At 38.1% G+C, this 20565-nt stretch overlaps 3 protein-coding genes across 3 annotated transcripts in view; 1 reads left to right on the top strand and 2 right to left on the bottom strand.

Moving 5' to 3' along the window:
- Window positions 1-6250: 6250 nt before the first annotated feature.
- LOC128483589 (cytochrome c oxidase assembly factor 6 homolog) lies at window positions 6251-9266 on the top strand. Its single transcript, XM_053459826.1, has 3 exons — window positions 6251-6375; window positions 7700-7851; window positions 8740-9266. The coding sequence occupies exons 2-3, from the start codon at window positions 7708-7710 to the stop codon at window positions 8833-8835; spliced, it is 240 nt and encodes a 79-aa protein (XP_053315801.1). The 5' UTR covers window positions 6251-6375; window positions 7700-7707; the 3' UTR covers window positions 8836-9266.
- A 3373-nt stretch (window positions 9267-12639) lies between these two features.
- Window positions 12640-17085, bottom strand: LOC128483957 (dopamine receptor 2-like). Its single transcript, XM_053460278.1, has 3 exons — window positions 17004-17085; window positions 14689-14849; window positions 12640-13884 (listed from the first exon to the last, which is right to left on the bottom strand). Exons 1-3 carry the CDS (start codon window positions 17083-17085, stop codon window positions 12640-12642), a joined length of 1488 nt encoding a protein of 495 aa, XP_053316253.1.
- Window positions 17086-20216: 3131 nt separating this feature from the next.
- TARBP1 (TAR (HIV-1) RNA binding protein 1) overlaps window positions 20217-20565 on the bottom strand; it is a 34786-nt gene continuing 34437 nt past the window's right edge. The window contains exon 30 of the mRNA XM_053460194.1: window positions 20217-20532. Within this exon, the coding sequence (XP_053316169.1) occupies window positions 20370-20532 (163 nt within the window). The 3' untranslated portion in view covers window positions 20217-20369. The remainder of the gene's footprint in view (window positions 20533-20565) is intronic.

Genomic DNA, 20565 nt, shown 5'->3' with positions numbered 1-20565 from the left:
ATGGGGGGGAAACACGAGAATATTCTTGTTGAGTGTGCCACTTGGTCTAGTACCAGCACTGGGTAGTTGTCCCCTTTCAGTGATTCCTCCCTGTCTGTTAAGTTACTGTCCGCCTTTCATAGGAGCATGTGACAGAAGAGAGGGTATGTAACAGACCTCTAACTAATAACTAACTAAATATTTTGAAAAAAAAACTATATGTTCTTATTCAATAGATGTGCTCATACATGTATGAAGATTGTACACACATTAACTATTGGTGACAGTACATAATAAAGCCAAGTTTTGCATATGAAGGTGGTTTAATTCCAAAATCCTTACTAGCATGCTGATCTTACAATATATAAGCTTGCATTGTGTTGACACATTTTGTTTTACATTGGTTATCATTGTAGTAAGCCGCCATATTAGGCTTCCTGATCTAGAGATAGATCGCTCCAATTAGGATTTTTTTCATTGAAGTAGCTGGTCAGTTACAGACCATTCAACAACATTTTCCTTGCTATAGAAAGAACAAAACTACTTTATAGCAAATATGATATACAGCCAGCATTGTATTTTCCTGCACCCTCGTTTTGCAGCAAGGGGACTGATGCCCCCCTGGGCCTGTCCTCTAGGCTAGATGTACAAAATTCAGTGCACATAGCTTAATGGTAGTTAAGCTGTTCTGGTGATAGTCCCACAGGTACATTCCATCTGACGAAGAGACATTGAGGTCCTGAAAGTTCATGTGGCGCTACATATTTTTTCTATATAACCAGTAAAAGGTATGCCTTTCTGCTAAAGACTCCCATCTTCTTATTCATATGCAATCAGCAATACACAAGACTAAGCAATTTATTTGAAAATGCATTGGAATATGGTAACACCCAGGTATAATTCTCTATAAATGGTATAATGTTTTTTCCAACAAAATCATTAAAAACATTTAGTATTCCTTTAAGGTCACAGCACATCTTTAAGTCCAAATATTGAACAGAAACTTATGTTTATAAGAGGAAGGGTAAGCAATAACTAAAGTACAAATGTCCATGAAAATAAGGTGCTGTGAATACCGATATGTTCATTCAAAGTATGTCAAAACAATCCCCTTGTGAATATATAAATTAATAAATCACCTTACTAATTAAAATACAACAATCTAAATTAAATAGAATATGGCTGAAGACTAGGGATAATACCCTAACATTCTGTCACGTAACCAGGGGCCCCTAGTGTTTGGGACCCGAGTCGGTCCTGTATGTGGCACCCTCTCCCACAAAGAAATTAATGTTGGCAAGGATATTTATTTCACAAATTTGTAAACTGTCTGTCAACTGGAAAAAGCTAGAAACCTGAAAAAGTAAATTTGAATTTAACTAAATGAATAACATTTACTGAACAGATATGGTACAGCATAACTCTATACTGTGCCAGATGTTGACATGGTACACCTCTGCCCCTGAAACAGCCTGCCTGTCCCAGCCTCTTTAAGAATAATTAAAGAAGCTGAGGGCGAAATATACAAGCAAAACCTCTTGGATTCCCAACTACCCAAACGCTGAATTTCTGCTTCTGACACTCCAGTCCTAGCCACTTCCATGGCAACTCCTTTCCGAAATAAATGAGAACAAAAAGAAATTGGGCACACACCACATCGAGATAAGCAAGATTGTAAAACCTGAGCAAACTGAAATCTAGTCAAGGATGCACCAGTGGAATGAATTAAAAAGGAAACCCAACCGGCCGGACCTAAAACGGAAACAGTGCAACAGGGCCCCAGTCCATGCCAGTAGGTTGAATACTGCCCACAGCACCTCTACCCACCTGGTCAGTCTTAGATCGTATAATAAATATCTGCACAACATCCTGGACAGTAAGAGGGGAAACAGTATCAGCTCTAGGCACAACAACCTCACCAACCCGTAAGTCACAATAAAAGGCTATAGAAAAGGCCACCCTAAAAATAATGTTTGATAACTATCAAAACAAATACGGGAAAGAACACTCAAAATCTTATGCAACAAGGCAAAGGAAACCGAGTGCCTCTTATCAGGAACCTTATGCTTTTTCCAACCTTTCAGAATTTTTGAAATAACAAAATTAGAACTCAGCTCTTGCCAGCCAACCAACGTAAACATAAAAGACAGAGCGGCAATTTTCCGCTCCGCCATGGATCCAGCGGCCCCACAAGCCCTCAAACCTGATAAACATGACATTCACCCTGCTCCGGCCATCCTCCGACCTAAGATCACCCTCCTTATCCTGCGAGCGTTAACCAAGCTCTCCATGCACGAAAGTAGGTCCTCCACATATTCGTAGACAGCGAATACCAAAGCAAATTCACTAGGTTGGGGATGCAAGGCTCCATAAAGAGTGCGCGAAGGGTAGCCCCGTAACTGCAGCCACCGGTGCGGCCTCCCTGAAGCACTGAAAATGTAGGCAAGATAATGCGTCAGCAATAACATTCGCCTCACCAGGGACATGACGCGATTTGACACAGATATTGAACTGCAAACATCGTAATACTAAGTGCCTCAACAAAGCCATAATGGGTGGAAAACGAGAGGTAGAACGATTGATCACATGAAAGACACCCATGTTGTCATTTCTGAAGACAACCCATTTATCAGCTGATATCGGACCCCAAAATACGCTCCCATGCCCACCGTGCCTGATGCATCCGTAAATAATTCAAGCTCTACATTACAACATTTAGACTGCTGCCAGCAGGTATGATCATTGTATTTTTGGACCCGGCAAGCGAAAGCCAAGAGACCTAACAAGAACTGAACATGCTTAAGTTGAACCTTCCTGGAACCCCGAACCCTAGGAATTTACAGAGATAAAGCCATCAACTTCTCCTGAGGAAGCCGAAATACCATAGCAGACGAATCAATTTTGATCCCTAAGAAAGACATGCACGTAACACAGCCCACTGTTTTTTCTCCGCCAAAGGGACACCAAATTATTCAGCAATTCTAATTCTAAACACATGTAACAGAAATAAACAGCAACCAGAACCAGCGGGGCCAACAAACAAAAAAACATTCAGATAATGCAGTAATGAAGATGATCCGAATCCTTGACTTCCAACCCATTCAAAGAAGGATGCAAACACCTCAAAATAGTAACATGAAATTGTGCAGCCCATAGGCAAGCACATATCTACATAATAGCAACACTGAAAGAAGCAACCAAGCAAATGAAAACATTCTGGATAATTAGGGAGAAGGCCAAAGAACAATCAGGCCCTGCCATACGAACCAACTCCAATGCTCTATCAAATGACGTATAATGCATGCGGCTCTCCTCTGGAGCAGAGTCATTAACAGAGTAACCAACCGCAAATGAGAGATGATGAATCATCCTGACGCTACCAGGTTCCTTCTAAGGGACCAAACCCAGAGGAGTTACTCGCAGATTATGAAAAGAGGGGGAAACAAAGGGGCCCGCCATACAGCCACGATCTACCTCCTTGATTAACTTAGCCTCTACCAAATCCTCATTTAATGTCACTGACTTGCTGAATTGCTTGCCATGGATGGACTATCAGAATGTACAAAAGGTATCCAGAACCCCCTAATAAAAACCATCCTGAAGCAGCAAAGCCTCTCGTCTATTGCTGTACAGCTCTAAACAGGGGAGCATCTTTAGAATGCTTGCTGGTGTCCTCGCCCTGGCTGGCATCCTCATTTCCTCCCGCCTTGGCTCCACTAGCTCTATTCTTCTTAAAAAACTTAACTGCTGGGTGCTGTACTCCACAATGGGAGCAACCTTGGAGGAAGAGCCTTCAGGCTCCAGCTCTACCTCTCTGTATGTTAAGCAGATGTGGTGGATATATTTAACAGCCTCCCAGCAGAAGTACACAGAAACGCAAGTTTTTACTTTAATTCAATATAAGGAAGTTTTACTTAATGCAAGGAATACTTATGTTACAGAGTGATGGATAAATGGAAAAGCCTCCCTGCAGATGTAGATTTAGGTCAACAGAAAATGATTTATTTAATTTAATGTTTTACTTATTGTAAATAATATTTACTGTTAGACGTTTTTGCTATTTGTAGAGAAATCCTCACATTTTCTCTTGTCTGCTGGGTTTTTTCTCTTGTCAGGTACACACAGTGGCAGCTGGTGGGTAATTCAAATGGGGGTTCACAATATATACATTTTGAAAATGAAATGTACATTTACGACGTAATGTACAGGTTAAAATACATTTCCATAAATTAACCCTAAAGACCCCATCAACCGTAACTGCCCCTAAATTAATCCTAAACACCCCATCAACCATAACTGCCCCTAAATTAACCTAAAGACTCCATCAACCATAACTGCCTCTAAATTAACCCTAAAGGCTCCATCAACCATAACTGCCACTAAATTAACCCATAAGACCCCAGCAGCCCAAATATTAATTTTATACTTACTGTTAGATGAATTGCTGAGTAGTGTGGACACTATAAGGAAAGGGGCGGGGTCAATCATCAGTGTGGCTGCAGGGAGGGACTGGAAAGCAGAAAGGGGTGGGGCCAATCATCAGAGTAACTGCTGTGAGTGACATTGAATTAACCGAAGTATCGGATCCGAACTTCATCGCACAGACACCCCCCTCCGGCTGTTAGAGAGGAGGATCCGGGTCCCCTGCAGTGCTGTGGGGGATCTGGATCTTAGTGGTATTACCCGACCTCTATTTGAGGTCAGATTATATAACAAGGGGTATTTTTCAGAGCATTTGCTCTCAAAAAACCCTCATCTTATAATCGATTTTCCCAGGGGATTTTCCCAGGTGCCAGTTCGTCATGGCGACTGAGAATTTTGTCCTGCTGCCTAGGTGTTTGCCAGCCTGTCAAACATCGTCTACCATGCCTCCAATGACACACAGGACCAGTAAAGTGATCTGTTGAAAACTGAAATGCACATGTTCCAACTTTGAACCCCAAATCATCTTAAAACATGACATATCCATGTTTGTGGGATATTGCTGTACTGTGGGGTTGTTGCTGTACACAAATCAAGTACCTTTTTTTTTCTTTCTCATATCCACTCAGAATAAAAAACATGGTGGAACTGCAAAGTGATTGTGAAAAATTGTTTTGTTACGCCAACTTTAAAGGGTGCTGTGTGTAATATGCTGCATTGATTCCCAGTGCTGTCTAGATTTTGAAAATGTTATGCACTTAAAATGAAATATCGTACATCTACTGTGCCCCAAAAAAGACATGGACCCAACAAAGTGATCAATCAAACTCAAAAATGAGCATGTTCCAATTTTAACCCTGCATCGTCCAAAAACATGCCATACCCATGTATTGCTGTACACGGGAGTGTTGCTGAATACAATGCAGGAGTTTTTCCCAAACGTGCATGTAACGGCAAAAGAAATCTACTATTTTTAAAAAATGGGGAAAAAATACTACAATGTTTGGCACAGGATGGCACTAAAATGGTTAAATAAAAGGTATTAAAATGCACCTAGAAAAATACTTTAGGTTGTCCACGTATCCCTGCTCCGCACTTTTGGTTTTTCTAGCAGCTATTGAGTCCAAACTCCCAGCATCTTACATTTTTTTTAAAACTACTACTACTGGAATTTCCAAAATCAGGACAAATATTTGAATATTTTTTGTTTGCTTTTTTCCCACTTGCACTGCCTGTGTATATTTTCTATTGTGGAAAAGGGCTTTTTTCTCAATTTATTAAACATTTTCTAGATTTTTCTCATATTAAATATATATAATTTCAAAAGAAGACCCCACTTGTCCTGAAAAAATACAATATATATTTTTTGAGGATAAACTAAACTGGAAGATCACAGTTGAAAAAAGAATTAGCAAAAACACGAAAATTGCTCTGGACCTGTAGCGTAAACAATGTAAAATAGCCTTGGTCCTTAAGCGGTTAATATATCATTTTCAACTATTTTGCAAAGCTCTATATCAGGAAATATGTGACTAGAGGTACCTATAGAAGAGTGTTTGCAGATTACTAGATTTAGTGCTGTTTGCAATCTACGTATAGTTCTCCTCTTACTGTTAAGCAAAGTGAAATGAATATCGACAAATGAGAAAAAATAAATAAATGGAAGTTTTTATTTTTTCCGATCCATCCCACATCCTAGGTCTCCGTGACACAAAATGCAGGATACCGGTGCTGGATCTACTGGCCAGCGAACATTGGAGGATTCATATTAAAAATATGATGCATCGTGCATTTGTGCTACGATTCCTTGAATAACAAAGTTAAATTCCTTGCGAAATCGTCAAACCGCAGCCATCATTTTCTCTGGCAGAGACTTCCGCCAGTTCTCCACATCACGTGACCAGCCGTCACGTGACCGTGTGTCGCGTGACGTCACCACGACAGGAACTGGCATTTACAGTTTTCCCCGTCAAGGTGAGAGCGTGAAGCATGTTCTCCTTGTGCTAGATAATTGATAAAATACTGTGGCCACCGAACGATTTATGGCAATAACTGGCTAGCAATTTGCATTGCAGTGTATATCACTGTATTCACTGTAGAATGGTAACGTTTTCTTACAAATGTGGTGCAGGAAGCTCGATTAAGTGCTTCTGATAAGTGTGTATGATATATATAATATTATATATATATATATATATATATATATATATATATACCGGTATATAGATATATGGAAAGACTCACCAAAATGAAATTCTGAAGTACACTTTTACAAGTCTTCGTCAAGTTTTGCTCAGTATGGGTATTACTTAAGACTGTTCTTTTTATATTAAATATAATATATTTGCTATAGGTTATGTACCCCGTACATTTGTCTCAGTTACCCAGAAAATTCCTTTTAGAATGTAAGCCCGTGAGCGGGGCCATCATAAGCCCACCATGCTTGCCAGGAAAAAAAGCTGCCATAAGGCTACATTGGAATCTCCCAGGCAGGTCTTCAACTCTTGTTGTATCTTGTGTATAGGTCACCATTGCTGTTCCTTTAAAGGGGGGGGGGGGGTTATATCTGTTTCTCTATTTTAAGGACCAGTAAAGATGTTTCTTTTATTTACTCACTTGCTGCTTTCGGAAACAGTTAAGTCGGAACGAGCCATGCCGTATGCCATAGTATGCCATGGTTGGACAAAGCGATGTAAATTATAGTAGCCCGACATAAATGGCTTAATATGCTTGAAGAATTAGGAATGGATCAGCGTTACGTAGTACAAAAAATGTTAGTGCTAGTGCCTAACTTTAGGAATCGTGATGCCATGGCTACAGGACTCCAACCAGACCAACCAAAGCGTCTATACTAATGCATCTGGTACGTGTTCGGATGCCCGGTGATTGATGGAGTGATGTGGCTATGGGACTCTTCTATTAATCTGTTATCTGTGATATATTTTGGTACCCTACTGTTAACAATCTGTCATGACTTTTTATAACGCTGAGATTACTTCAATTGATTGCTGTTTCAGTGAACTCCCAAAAAGCATTCCAGTTAGAGATTTTTTTTGTCAGCCGCACTGGGTTTTCTGAGCTTGGAGAGTATGAACAAATGAGGCCGTAGCATCGTCTTCCCATCGGTGACTGTCTATCTAAGCAGATGTCCCTTTTCTCTTTCTCTATTGTGTGCCCTTTGTAAAGAGCATTTCCCAAGATCCTATAGCACCGTTCCCTCCTTAGAACATTCATCCTGCTCCTGACAGTCACGTCATACCATTGTTTTATCCTAAAGTCTTTTGTATGTTTATTACAGTGGCAGAAATGGCCGCTCCCACGGCAAAGGAAAGAAAAGCATGTTGGGATTCTCGAGACCAGTACTGGAAGTGTTTGGATGATAATAATGACGATCAATCCAAATGTCAAACGCTCAGACATTGTTTTGAAAACCTCTGTCCGGCACAATGGGTATGTTACTGATAATAACTGATAAGACTGTCGCTCATTACTATTCAGGCAGAGCTCTGTTTTCAGGAGGAAGTTCTGTGTAATAAATATTTGTACATGCACTTACATTAACATTTTTCAAATGATGCATGTCTGTTTCCTTTCATCTTGTGTTATATTTTTAAAGGAAAACACTGCACGTCCTAGATGTAAAGCAGTAGACGTGTCCCCTCGTTGCCAAATAACTTTTGATTTGTCTAGTAATCCTTAGTAATCATAGCTGCCTGGAAGGAGAATATTCATTACAAGCCATTTTGGAATTGCTTAGTCCTCTAGACAAACACAACAATTTTAAATTGTATGAAAACCATTTTACATTACTTCATAGGAAAATAGATACTTTTCATAGAGTCCAAAAAGGACTACTGAAAGGGTTACAGGATGAAACCTTTTTCAATGTGACATAATATGGCTTCGTTGGGAAGGTGGCTGATGCACTGAATACATTTGGATATTAGGATGTGAACAAAGGACCAGTTTAGGGTTTTACACCAGGGTGACAAATAGGTCTGAAGGGTCACATTTCCCTGATCTTTTGCCTGCTGAAAACTTTAGTCTCCTCTGACAACGGACCCTTCTTTCTTGTATGGCACCCTTTAAACCACTGGTCCGTAAACCTTTTCCACAAGACCCAACAAGTTAGAATTAAAATTATATTTTTTGTTTGTTGTTAGTGATCATGTAAGCAAACTGTATATGACATAATGACAACTGTGCGCAGGTCGATATATCATTTTGTTAAAGCTTTTTTATTATTATTTGTTCATGTACTGATTTGTCTATGCAAAGGTTGTACCGGAGATTGTGTTAACTGCTAAATGTTATTTTTACTTCTTTCTTTTCTGACAGATTAAATATTTTGACAAAAGACGGGATTACCTGAAGTTCAAAGAAAAAGTTCAAGCCGGTGAATTTCAGCCCCCAGAGACGTCACAAAAGATATGATGGGCGGTCATTGTAAAGAGGACCCAATGTATCAGACTGAATATCCTTATATTTGAGGAAAGTGCATAAATGTCACATTAGTGAACTTCTATAAAAACCATGATAAGTGAATGGAATGGAAAGTGGAATAGAAACATTACTTGGTCCTGAAAAACAGCTTCCTATCAAAGAACCGGAAAACCATTTTTTTAATATTTCATAAAAATATTTCTGTGTATAATGTGACGAAACTAGAAAAACACTGTGATGTAATGCCTAATAAATGACAATTGCAAATTACATTATTTAAATAATTGAAATGAAGTACATATGTAATGAACATACATTTTATATGTAAAACATGCGGTTAAAGGAACAGACATATTTTTGATTTCATGTGGCTGCCCTTTGTGTTATTGACCTGGGAGTGTGATTAAGAGGCTGAAGCCTCTTTCTTCTAGAAAGAGGAAAGTGTTTGTGTCACATAAAAATGAAGCACTCCCTAAATAATTATCATTATCCAGAATGTGTGTCTAATAGTTAAGCTCCCGCCATATTATTTTGCATGTATGTACATACAGGGCCGGCCTTAGGGGTGTGCGACCTGTGCGGCCGCACAGAGCGCCATGGCAACAGGGGCGCCTGCCCGGGACTTAAATTAAAACATCAGGGGTTTTTATAGTTTGTTTTTTTTTAACTTTATTTAACACAGAGGATGTTAAATAAAGTTAAAACAAAAAAACCCTGTGTTTTAATTTAAGTCCCAAGCAGGGGCACCGAGCGGTGGCTCGTGAAGTTTTCAGCAACCGCTCGGCGCCCCTCACTCTCTGTGACTCCGTCGCGGTGCTGGCGTTTCATGATGAGCGCTGGAATTTTTCTGGCGCTCAGCTGTGAAGCGCGCAGAGCGGGAAGATGGACGCCTCCCACCGCAGGACTCCGGCAACAAGGTAAGTAAGGATAGGGAGAGGGGGTAGATAGTGAGAAGGGGCAGGGGGTGGTAGATAGTGAGAAGGGGCAGAGGGGGGGATTTTTTTCCTCCATTTTTTTGGGGGGGGCACCAGAGGAGCAGTCCGCACAGGGCGCCAGAACACTTAAGGCCAGCTCTGTGTACATATGCTTTAATACGGGTGTTTCAGAGCGCCAACCAACCTACTTTTGCCAACGTGAGTACGGTATATTCTGCTACGACTGGGAGTACCAATGACTTACTTAAAAAAAAAATAGCCTATATATGACAGGGTTTATTTTAACAAACTTGTAAATTGAGTTTTTTGTCTACTCTGAATCAGTTATCAATTCACTTCTTTATGGATTATTTGAAATCCTTAACTTCGAGGTTACAGAAACAACAGTCTTGTTAAAAAAAAATAAAAAATCATTGTTCCTTTTTTAACTGCGATTACAGTACCAAAACATGATCATTTGTTTCCTTTTGTTTATGTAAGGGGTTTGCAGCCACATTCCCAAGGTCTAATTTTAACTTTCTTAAAGTTTGTGCAACACGCTTTATTAAAAAAACAAAAGAGGTATGGTGTAAGACGTTAATTGTATTGGTAGGAAATATATACCTTCCATTTATGGTTGCTATATTTGCCGTTGTTTCCAGGACGCATCAAATTTTTACATTTTGCTGACCATAACCTACAGCGTTATCTTGATGCATGTGAAATGTAGTTCCAACTAGCCAGGAATTATTTGTATTCTTGCCTGAAAACTAGTTGTTTTATTAATTTATAATGCCATTGCTCAAGCTGAGGTATTTAAAAATTGTTGTCTGTCATTAAAAAATGCACCCAAAAAGCTATATTGATGGCATAGAATGGGAAGCGCTATTCATTCTCCCCACGCCAGATCACTCAAGACTTCCATTATGAATGGAAACTTCACTTTTACAATAAAGGAGTGAGTGCTGCTGATTGGTCAGAGACTGATCAGCAGCCTTAAAAAAAATGTGGATACTGTGTGTATATGTGTGTGTGTGTATATATATATATCTATATATATATATATATATATATATATATATATATATATACACCGGTATCATGAAAAATTATGCCTAAAGGCAGCATAAAAAGTAAAAGAAAAAAAGTGCTATTTTTTTTCTTTTAAATCTGGTTTACAATTACCATCACCCTTAGCCAGGCTGATAGGAGTTGTGGCCCACATATGTAGGTGCACAAAAGCAAAAGGCTGACATTCTTGGAAAAAAAGGTTTTTTTCTCCGTTTAAACTATGTTTGTAGAGTGTATTTTTTAACCCTTTATTCTTTATGCACCTAACTTGCCCTATTATATGTGTTGTGCAATCAAATGAGTACAAAAACCTATGCATATGGAGTATTTAGGTAATGTGGAGATGCAGCTCAATACATTTTGGTGTCTTGTTGCACGATAACTGTCTAAATGCTCCTTGTGGCGTATCTTTTCAACAATATATAGTTTTGTGGATGTATTTTGAGCTGGTAGCTAAAAATTCCCAAGTAAGACATAGGCTTCAAAAAACTAAATTTGGAGATTTCAGTGTTCAAATTTTGGAAAAAGCGAAGAGGCATGTTCAATTTTGTGCCCTGTATCTTACAAAAAACATTGAAAAAACCTAACATGCATAGGCATTTTTTTAATCTCAATAAACTAAGAATGTATTTTGGTCAACTGATTTAGGGACAATGAGAGCAAAAAAGTACAAAATTTTTTTTTTTTCTCTTAAGTATTTTCATTATTTTAATATATTATTCATACATAGTATTGGGCTATAAATCTAAAATGGTATCTATGGTATCAGATTTTCTGACCTTGAGAAAACAATATATAATTGGTGTCGGTGTAAGGAAAATCATGGTTGAAAAATATAACAGTAAAAATGAAAAAAAATAAAATCACTTGGTTTCTGGGTACAAAATATTACCAATAAAAAGGGGTTAAAACCGTTGTATAAATTATATCGCTGAAACAATACAGTATGGATACAATTGTGTCTATTTTATTATTTACAAGATGTTTGTCAATATATGATATTGAAGGTCATTAATAAATAAGATTAAGCTTTATGGGAAACAAACAAAAATGTATTCACAAAGAACTGACAGCACCATCTCCTCTTAAAGGTGCTGTTCCACGTACACAAGACATTGCGGTCTCTGTTATGGCCAAATAATAATCCCTAATAGATTTGTTAATCTATTCCTTCCCCTGAAAGTTTAATCACATAAAAACCACGCAGAGACTTTTAAGCATGTTTAGTTTCTATGACAACAACCTATTATTGCCCATTTTTGTGTAGTATGACAATTGAGTGACAAGTTAAGCAAAATGTGACCTAGCAATACCTGCCTTTGTGAAATACTTATTAACTCCTGGCATTTGATGTGTGCAGTTCTAATTGCTTTACATAATTACATTCAATAAATTGAAGTTGTTGAGGATAGTCTTTTGCACCAGATTATATCAGAGGTAGCATGCATCTCAAATTGTGTTTGTTTGCCATAACATTGTTTCTTTTACACATATAAGCAGTCCGGTAGAAAAAAAACAAATAAACTGCTAACATTAGGCATATACAATAATTTAACATCAAAACTAAAACCTTTAGAAAAAAAATGGCACAGGAAACCACACACTGCAATTTATGTTCAATAATTTACATTGCATGATGGCTCATCATTGTTGAATTTGTCAGGAATAATTCCGGCATGAACAATGACAACTCCGTTGAGCATTTGAAGACATTTGTAGCTCCCCAAAACAATAAGGTATAAAATAATATTAAATTGATCACAGTACTTTGTCAGGGAGCTATAGAGATTTAGTACACTGTTTTTTCACCCTAGTTATCTTCATAGCTAACCTTGATGGTTATATTTCCACAAACCAATGTTGACTTCTTGCCGGAAGGGACTGTAGGTAGTCTGATTTGGTAAGATGTGGAAGAAGGCACTTGCAAAAATTGATGTGGTAGATCTCTGGGGTTCAAAACACAACTGTGTTCAGTTACTCTGTGCGTTTCATTAGGAGGGACACTAAGTTGATTGTACTCAAGAAACTGGCCAGGGATGGCTTCATCATCCTGTTGACTACTATGCCTGCTAGGAACAGGGCTGGTAGAAGCAGCTGAGTTTTCTCCTGGATTATGTTGGTCACTGGAGCAGTGGATATGAGAGATGCCTGTAATGTTAGAACTTGTCCTTCGGCGTTGCAATGAATGGGGGACATTTTCTAAGGAAACTCTACTGCAAACTTTCCTTAAAAGAACTTTCAATGCTTTTTGAAACCGTTTGCTTAGCAAAGCATATAACAATGGGTTTAAATCTGAATTTAGTAGCATAAGCCAATAGGTTGTAGTAAGGACTGGCGAGGATATGTCGGTGGTCTTTTGTAAAGTTGTGGCTCCTACAGCCTGAATTATATTTATAATCATATAAGGCACCCAACAACATATGAACACAACAACCATGAAGATAACACGTAGGCGGCCACTGCGATCCCTTCCATAGAAATCATTTTCAGCAAACAAACCTCTCTTTATGTTTTTTAGACAATCTGGATTGAAGCTGCAGACGCTCTGACTGTCACAAGAACGAGGGTCTGTTAAAAGTTTGCAGTTCACAATATAAATTAATTTTGAACACGTTGGTTTCTCCACATCAGCAATTTTCTTCCTTGGTGAATTTTTTTGCAGCTGGTTTTCTAAAATCCTGATTTTTTTGGCATGCATTATAGCTATAATGACTATCCTTATGTAACAGTAAATAAGCATGGACGCCGGTAAGAAAAAGGACACAGCAGAGAAAAACAGTGCATAGCTAGTGCTGTTGGCCCAGTCTATGGTACAAGTGTACTTTGAAGGAACATACACCAGCCGACTCCATCCTAACAAGGGAGGACAGCAAGTAAGTGCAGCCTGAACCCAGATCCATATGATAATGCACAGTGACCGCTGAGTTGTCCATGGATTGTCATATTTCAGGCAGTCCACTATTGCCCAGTAGCGGTCCAAGGACACTGCTGCCACGCTTAGGACTGAAGCAGTGCAGTATACAGATGAGACGTAACCCACAAACAAGCAAAGTTCCTACACACGAAAAGAAAGTGTTTAATGTGAGTTTCAGAAGTACCATGTAAAAAAATACTACTTTTATTAAGAATATTAATCATCCATTGCAATTTCTTTTTTTATATATATTTCATAATCACATCATACTCTATGCATTCAGAATATTATAACCAAGGTGCAATCCTTTTACAGGATTTTGCTTGGCTGCAGGTGTCTAACATGGGGCAAAAGCAGACTGGGGATAATGAGGCGTCCCTGGCACTTTAAGGCTGGCTGACACCAAATGATGTAAGTAAAGACGACGGCTGAATATGAGAAGCCTCACATTACATTTTTATGCTTACGCATCCATGGTCATATACTGCAGCACCCTATCTGCTGTATCTGCTCCAGTATGGAGCACCAGGCATTTGCCCGATGGGACCCCATAGGCCCCAAAAACATCTTTCAGAGGTAGAGGTCTGTGTAGGCAGAACACTAAACACATTGGTGAACACATCTCCTTCACAGCAAATAGCTGGGGGGGAAGAGCCAAATACCAATGCTGCACAATCCCCCCATGCATTTACAAGGGGGGCACCACATCAAGTTAAAGGGACCTTTTAGCTACGGTATGCATTAATGTCTGGAATGCCCTTTTAAAGACAGCCCTGTTTGCCTGAAATACTTTGAATCCTACGGAAAGATGTGTTACCAAAAGAGAGAAAGAGAAAGATCTGTCCACTTTCCCTTATTTGCATGCTGTGACAGGTCCCCCTTAATGGTAGTTTTGCGTACGCAAAGTTAATTGACAAAGAAGGCCCAGCGAGACCATTTACTTACATTTATATTGCTCCAGTCATCGTACAGAAGGGATAACGCTACAAAGGGCATTACACCCAGGCCTACAAGGCAGTCACTTATAGCCAAGTTGATAATGAAAAGTGAAGTCACTGAGTGAAACCCTTTAGTTGCGGCAATGACAACAATGACCAGAATATTTCCTGAAATAAAATGTACAAGACATGAGTAATAAACATAGATGTATATAGTGTGATATACTATACTATACAATGTGTGCAATGCATCTGATAAATCTGAAACAGTTAACCATGGCTCACTCTCAGTCCCAATGAGAACAAACTTTGGAGTCAAAATATGTCTTGAATACTACATCGCCACTTACCTTGCACAAAGTTGAAATATTCCTTGTGCAAAGTTGAGGATAACAGTCCATCTTAATTATATCATAATTATTCTGCCTCACCGGCTTTAGTTCTTGTTTTTATTGTGATCTACACAGTTCAGACTTTGATGCGCCACTTTCACACTGTGAGGTTAATGTGTAAAGATCAATTATGTTACAAAGGTGTGAGAATAATGCTATCTAAATGCTTCTGCCCCATTGCCATTTCACACCATCAGTGCAATATAAAAGTAGACTGAGTGTATTTGATTACTATCATAATAATTACAGCACTACTAAATATGATGGCACTATATAAAACAAATAATTATCATGTAAGACAACTACTTTTTGTGGCATCTGACTTGTATGTTTTTTTGTCCGGTAATTTTACAGATAATAGCTGATTAGCTTAGCCTTAAGTTTAGGTGTTCTGGAAACCAGAAACCAGGTGTCATGTCCATACTGTACGTAGTGGTCAAATAGTCATATATCTTTTTATTTAACAATGTAGTCATTACATTTCATAATATCAATCACTCCATTGTTTGTTGGTGTGTGTGTGTGTGTGTGTGTGTGTGTAGATTTAACTTTCAGCATTTTATATAATAATTGACTTTCTTGTTTTAGGCAAAAGAGAGTTGGTTGTTTCAAAACCTCTGAAACAAAGATAAAATGTACAAATCTAGCTTTAGATTTTTGTTTAAAACTGGGAAGAAAGAAAGTCTTGTGACTAGTTATTAAGCAGAAAACATAATAAGGTACCAAGCCTTGTACAAAACTAAACTTGGGTAAATGTAAAAAATATGCAGTATCTAGATGCAAGGTGTTGTTGGATTTCTACAACAGTATTGAGTACATAATAGGTCATCACAACTCTGATCCTTTCCACAAGTGCTTCCCTTTAAATACCACATAAGAACATCATCTAACTCTCCAACACTCACATCATGAATACCCTATGCAAACACGTTCTATATCAGAATCAGATCACTTCATGTAGGCTGTTTGTCATAACAGAGTACTGATCTACCTGATCTACTGATCTACCTTACCAAGGCTTGGTGACACACTCATTGTACATACCTTCCAGGATTGCTAGTCATTATGAACATCAAATCTAAGTATGTAAGATTTTAAAGCTCTGGACTATATATACAACTGAAATGGTTAAAAGCATGATGCACCACTGACCTGCTACAGCTCCTATGCACATAAAGATGATTAATATCTCAAGGAATATAAGCTCCAAGCCTGTAGATCCTCTTTGACCAATGGAAGCCCCATGTTGTGTTGTCATGTTGCTTTGCCAACCCCACAGAAAGCTGCTGGTGCTATTATATACATTAGCGCTGCTGGCGAAAGATGACTCCATTTCCCCTTTAGAAAATTTCCAGGGCAACTGTGTTCCTAGCTGTGCTGAGAAAGAACTATCCATTGTAATGTTTTCTGACATCCTTTCAGGGAACTGAAGAGTCATCTTCCTGAAGAAGAGGCAGTGGTAGCCCAACCGTTGTCCACAGAAAACAGAATGGTCACAGACAATGGATTGATAATGCTGACACTTGTTTAGATCTTGCAGTCAGTAAGCTGGAGAAGGTGACCTGATCAGCAATCACTTGGGTAAGCCATGCAAGGAGAAGGAGGAGATCCATCCCTGGGTTGTGCAGATGAAGGGAACATAACAGTGATACTAATTCCTTGAGTACATAGGCATGTCAGAAAGGATAAATAACAGGTATTGAAGAAAAAGTCAAATTGTAAGTCAGGAAGGAGGTTATCTACCTTACATTTATCCACCATGAGATAAAGTCACTTAGAAACTATATCATTCGGTGCACGGATGAGCGAGAGAATCTAAAAAAACTCTTTGGTGTCAGACTGTACATAAATCTGAAGTCCAAAGGGACTATAATAGAAGAAGGATGTCTATGACACTGCAAATCTAAATCAGGGTCTGTGTGCTACTCACCCATGTTACTGGAGGTACTGAGAAGATGCCAGTTTGCATCCAAAAGCCATGAAGCCATCTTCTTAACATCCGCAAACTTCATTACCAGATATTGACAGTCCTTTCCCAAGCCTTTGTTTAGATAAGGAAAACATCTAGTTTGAGCCACAGCAAGCCTCATCAGCCAGATGCTGTGGTCCTGAAGTTATACCCCAGCAAAGCTAGACCAGGTTCTTCTCACAGCCCTTTGTAGATTGTGTATACATAGTCTGCCTTGCTCAGGATTTCCGCGACAGACTTTTAAACAAGAAGATTGGTATTTAACAGTCAGTCAAAACATGGGAAGAAATACATGCAATCTTCTTATTCTGTTTTCTTTTAACCCTCTGAAAGGTAGAGGAGAGCATACAAAAGGGTTAAACGATATCCTCTCTCTCTCTCTCTCTCACCCTTTCATTTGTGTTGAATATCAGATCTTTTTATATCCAGATACCTCTTAAGTCAGCCACTTGTGCTTGATCCAAATCAGCATGGTTAATGTCAGCTCCATCCTCTGCTTTGTAAACCCAGTTTCATGCCTGACAGGTTGCTTTGACAAATTCTTGGGCTATTTTCATTGTTTAGTTTAAAAGGACACAATCCTTCCTGCATAGATCTGCTTTCCCCTCCAGGAACTTGAAAATATGTATTCTATCCCTGTTTGGCTCAGGTCCCTAGAGCTACATGTTACACCTGCTCATTACTGCTGAACAATACAGCAAGAGCAATAATTTGGAACCAACTGACTCAGTGGGGACCACGGCTATATCAATGTAACACTTTACTACCACCCACCACCTAGTTTTGCCAGGGAACATCCATCAGCCATAGTGGATGTAACGGGACGGAGAGGGGGCAGCTTTTAGTAAAATATATGTGTAACAGCTAACTACAGCATTTTCAATTTCTAAATATTCTTTCCAAAATCTAATTCAGTTAAACATGGTGTAAATACTAAACCGGATATTATAACTATTGTAACCACTGTAATGTAGTAAAAAAAATAAATAAAAAAAAAACAACTAAAATCAATATACCGCAATGTAGTGTCCCCACTCACACTTACCCAGTTGTAGTCTAGTCTCAGGAGATCAGGGCCATTCAGCATTGTCTTTAATAATAACAGCCCCCCTATCTAAAGAATTTGGGCCATTAGTTAATGTCTTATGTGATTATATATATATATATATATATATATATATATATATATATATATATATATATATATATATATATATATATATATATATATACACACACACACACACACACACAGATTGGTGTGGCAGTATCAAAGAAACAAATTGGAATTCTTATGACACACATATATACACAAGAGAGAAAAAGACAAGGGCTTTAGACAGCATTTTAACAATGACTGGATCCTCTCTGTGTTCCTTCTCTGCAACTGCTGGTGCAGGTTATTCCAATAGCTATTCCACATTTGTGATCTGCTCATTGCCAGATGCCATGGACCAGGATAAAAACGTCATAAGAATCCTTTCTTTGATACTGCCGCACCAATCGGGCTTCTATATATCATCTTCACCTAGCAACCCTTACACTAATAGTTCATTGATCAAAAGGTAAGTAGAAGTTTAAAGTCATATTCATTGAGCTTTTTTTTGTAAATTCAATTTTCCTGGAGCAGCGCTCTTGAATAAAAGATGCTCCCTCCCAATTTAATTCCGACTCCCCTTTAATAGTGTATTGTGCAAACCTACAGCGTAAATGAACTACCTTAAAAGTACATGCTGATCTGTCGCTGACAAGCCTCAAATATGAGTCATTCAAAGTATTTATAATATTTATTAAATGAGACACACCGGCAGATTTCATTTATAAATCTCTGATGATGTTGGAATAAAAACAGACATCTCTGGATTGTGTGAAATACATGATTATTTTATTAGATGTGGTACCATCTTGCAGAAAACTAGTTATTATCCTTTGTTTGCAAGGATCTGAGGATAATATACTGTAGTTTTATAAAAATTTTGATTGGGGTCGCATTGGCAAAATAAGTACAGTACGGTGATATATATAACGGTGTATAAACAAAGATGTATTGCAAAATTATATTTAAGAACACTGATAAATAATCCAAATATTTTACTTTAAAGAACATGCGGTGGGTTAGTCACCAAAGAGTTACTCGGAGCCATCAGAAAACCTCCAGATTATTCTTGCATTCGGTCATTGGTGCCTTGTGTTTTCATAAAAAAAAATTGCAAGACTGGAGAAGGCGATATGATTACTGATATCCCGAAATAATGATTTGTTGTTTTGTTTGTTTTTTTACTCAAACAGCCTTGGTCAAACCTAATATTATGACCAATTGCCTTGTTAACACTGGTCTTTTATTCATCTTCAGTAGTAGGGATGAGTTGGGGAGTGAATTTCTTTCTTGTAGTCATGAGCTAACTTTATCCAGACAGAAGTACTTACAGAATGGATGAGACTGGCACCCAAAACTTTTCACACAGCCATTGTATAATCCTTGGATATAATCTGTTTATACCACTTTGTAAATAGAAAAGTCACACGGACAGATATGTATACATAATGAAGACTCCATTATGAGTTCATAAATCACAACTCCACGCTATTTAGGTTGGGTATCTATTAAATAAATTGATCCAAAGACTATAATAAAGTGTATTAAACAGATGACTTGTAAAATGAACAATAAAAATTGACACACATGAGTATATAGTGTATAAAATTGTAAAATCCATCCAAATAACCCCACAACTCCAGTGTCACATGCTCCTAAAATGCCTATTGTGTCTGGATGGAAGCAGGCTCCTCAGGTTCATATAACCATAGAATAATCCATTCATTTAAATATACCGGTATTTATCTGTAGCTCTTGGATGTTCTGTGTTGCATTGATAGTCGGGATTGTGTGCAAGAACGCTGGTTCTACATATTGTTCTATTGATCTCCATAGCTCAATTCTTCCTTCAGTATACTTGTTTTGTTAGGGTTTCCACAATCTCTGTACGTTTAAAAAAATGTGAACGTGCCGCACAAGAAAGGCATTCTTAATCCTTGTACAGTTATAGTATTAATACTCCTCCTTAGTAATGGTTGCATAGTAGTAATATCAGTTTGCTGAATATGCAACTATAGAAAAGTGCCCTTATTCTCAAACTGCCAAGTCTGCGCTTTGAAATGAATAGAATAAAACCGTTTTTACTCGTTTTGTAAGATTACATAACTTCCAAATTAGTTTAATTTGTCTTTATTCTGAATTGTACAAATAATAGTTTACAAGATTAAAAACAATAAAACCATTTTTTTTTATTTTTGTATACAAAATTAGCATAATTTAATTTACACAAGCTAGGTGGCTTTTTGCTTTAGTATATGTTGCCTTGTGTATTCCCAAATCAAGACTGCACCACTCACATGGACATTCAGAGATCGAATTATTCCTTGCTGGGGAATTTCTACGCAAACATCAAGGTGTTGAATCAGGTTGGCAGGTATTCCTTCTCGTTCATTGCTAAAGGGAAGTCACATGTAAAAGATTAAAATT

Source organism: Spea bombifrons, chromosome 3, assembly GCF_027358695.1.
Source record: "Spea bombifrons isolate aSpeBom1 chromosome 3, aSpeBom1.2.pri, whole genome shotgun sequence".
In the NCBI taxonomy this organism is placed as follows: domain Eukaryota; kingdom Metazoa; phylum Chordata; class Amphibia; order Anura; family Pelobatidae; genus Spea; species Spea bombifrons.
This window is presented reverse-complemented; position numbering and strand designations above follow the sequence as displayed.

Excerpts from the sequence above, each read along its gene's own strand:
- LOC128483589 (XM_053459826.1), top strand. The coding sequence starts at position 7,708 with ATGGCCGCTCCCACGGCAAAGGAAAGAAAAGCATGTTGGGATTCTCGA. Across the intron at positions 7,852-8,739 it reads ACCTCTGTCCGGCACAATGG|ATTAAATATTTTGACAAAAG; the intron begins GTATGTTACTGA and ends CTTTTCTGACAG.
- LOC128483957 (XM_053460278.1), bottom strand. The coding sequence starts at position 17,085 with ATGAAGTTTGCGGATGTTAAGAAGATGGCTTCATGGCTTTTGGATGCA. Across the intron at positions 14,850-17,003 it reads CAGTACCTCCAGTAACATGG|GAAATATTCTGGTCATTGTT; the intron begins GTGAGTAGCACA and ends ATTTTATTTCAG. Across the intron at positions 13,885-14,688 it reads ATGACTGGAGCAATATAAAT|GAACTTTGCTTGTTTGTGGG; the intron begins GTAAGTAAATGG and ends TTTCGTGTGTAG.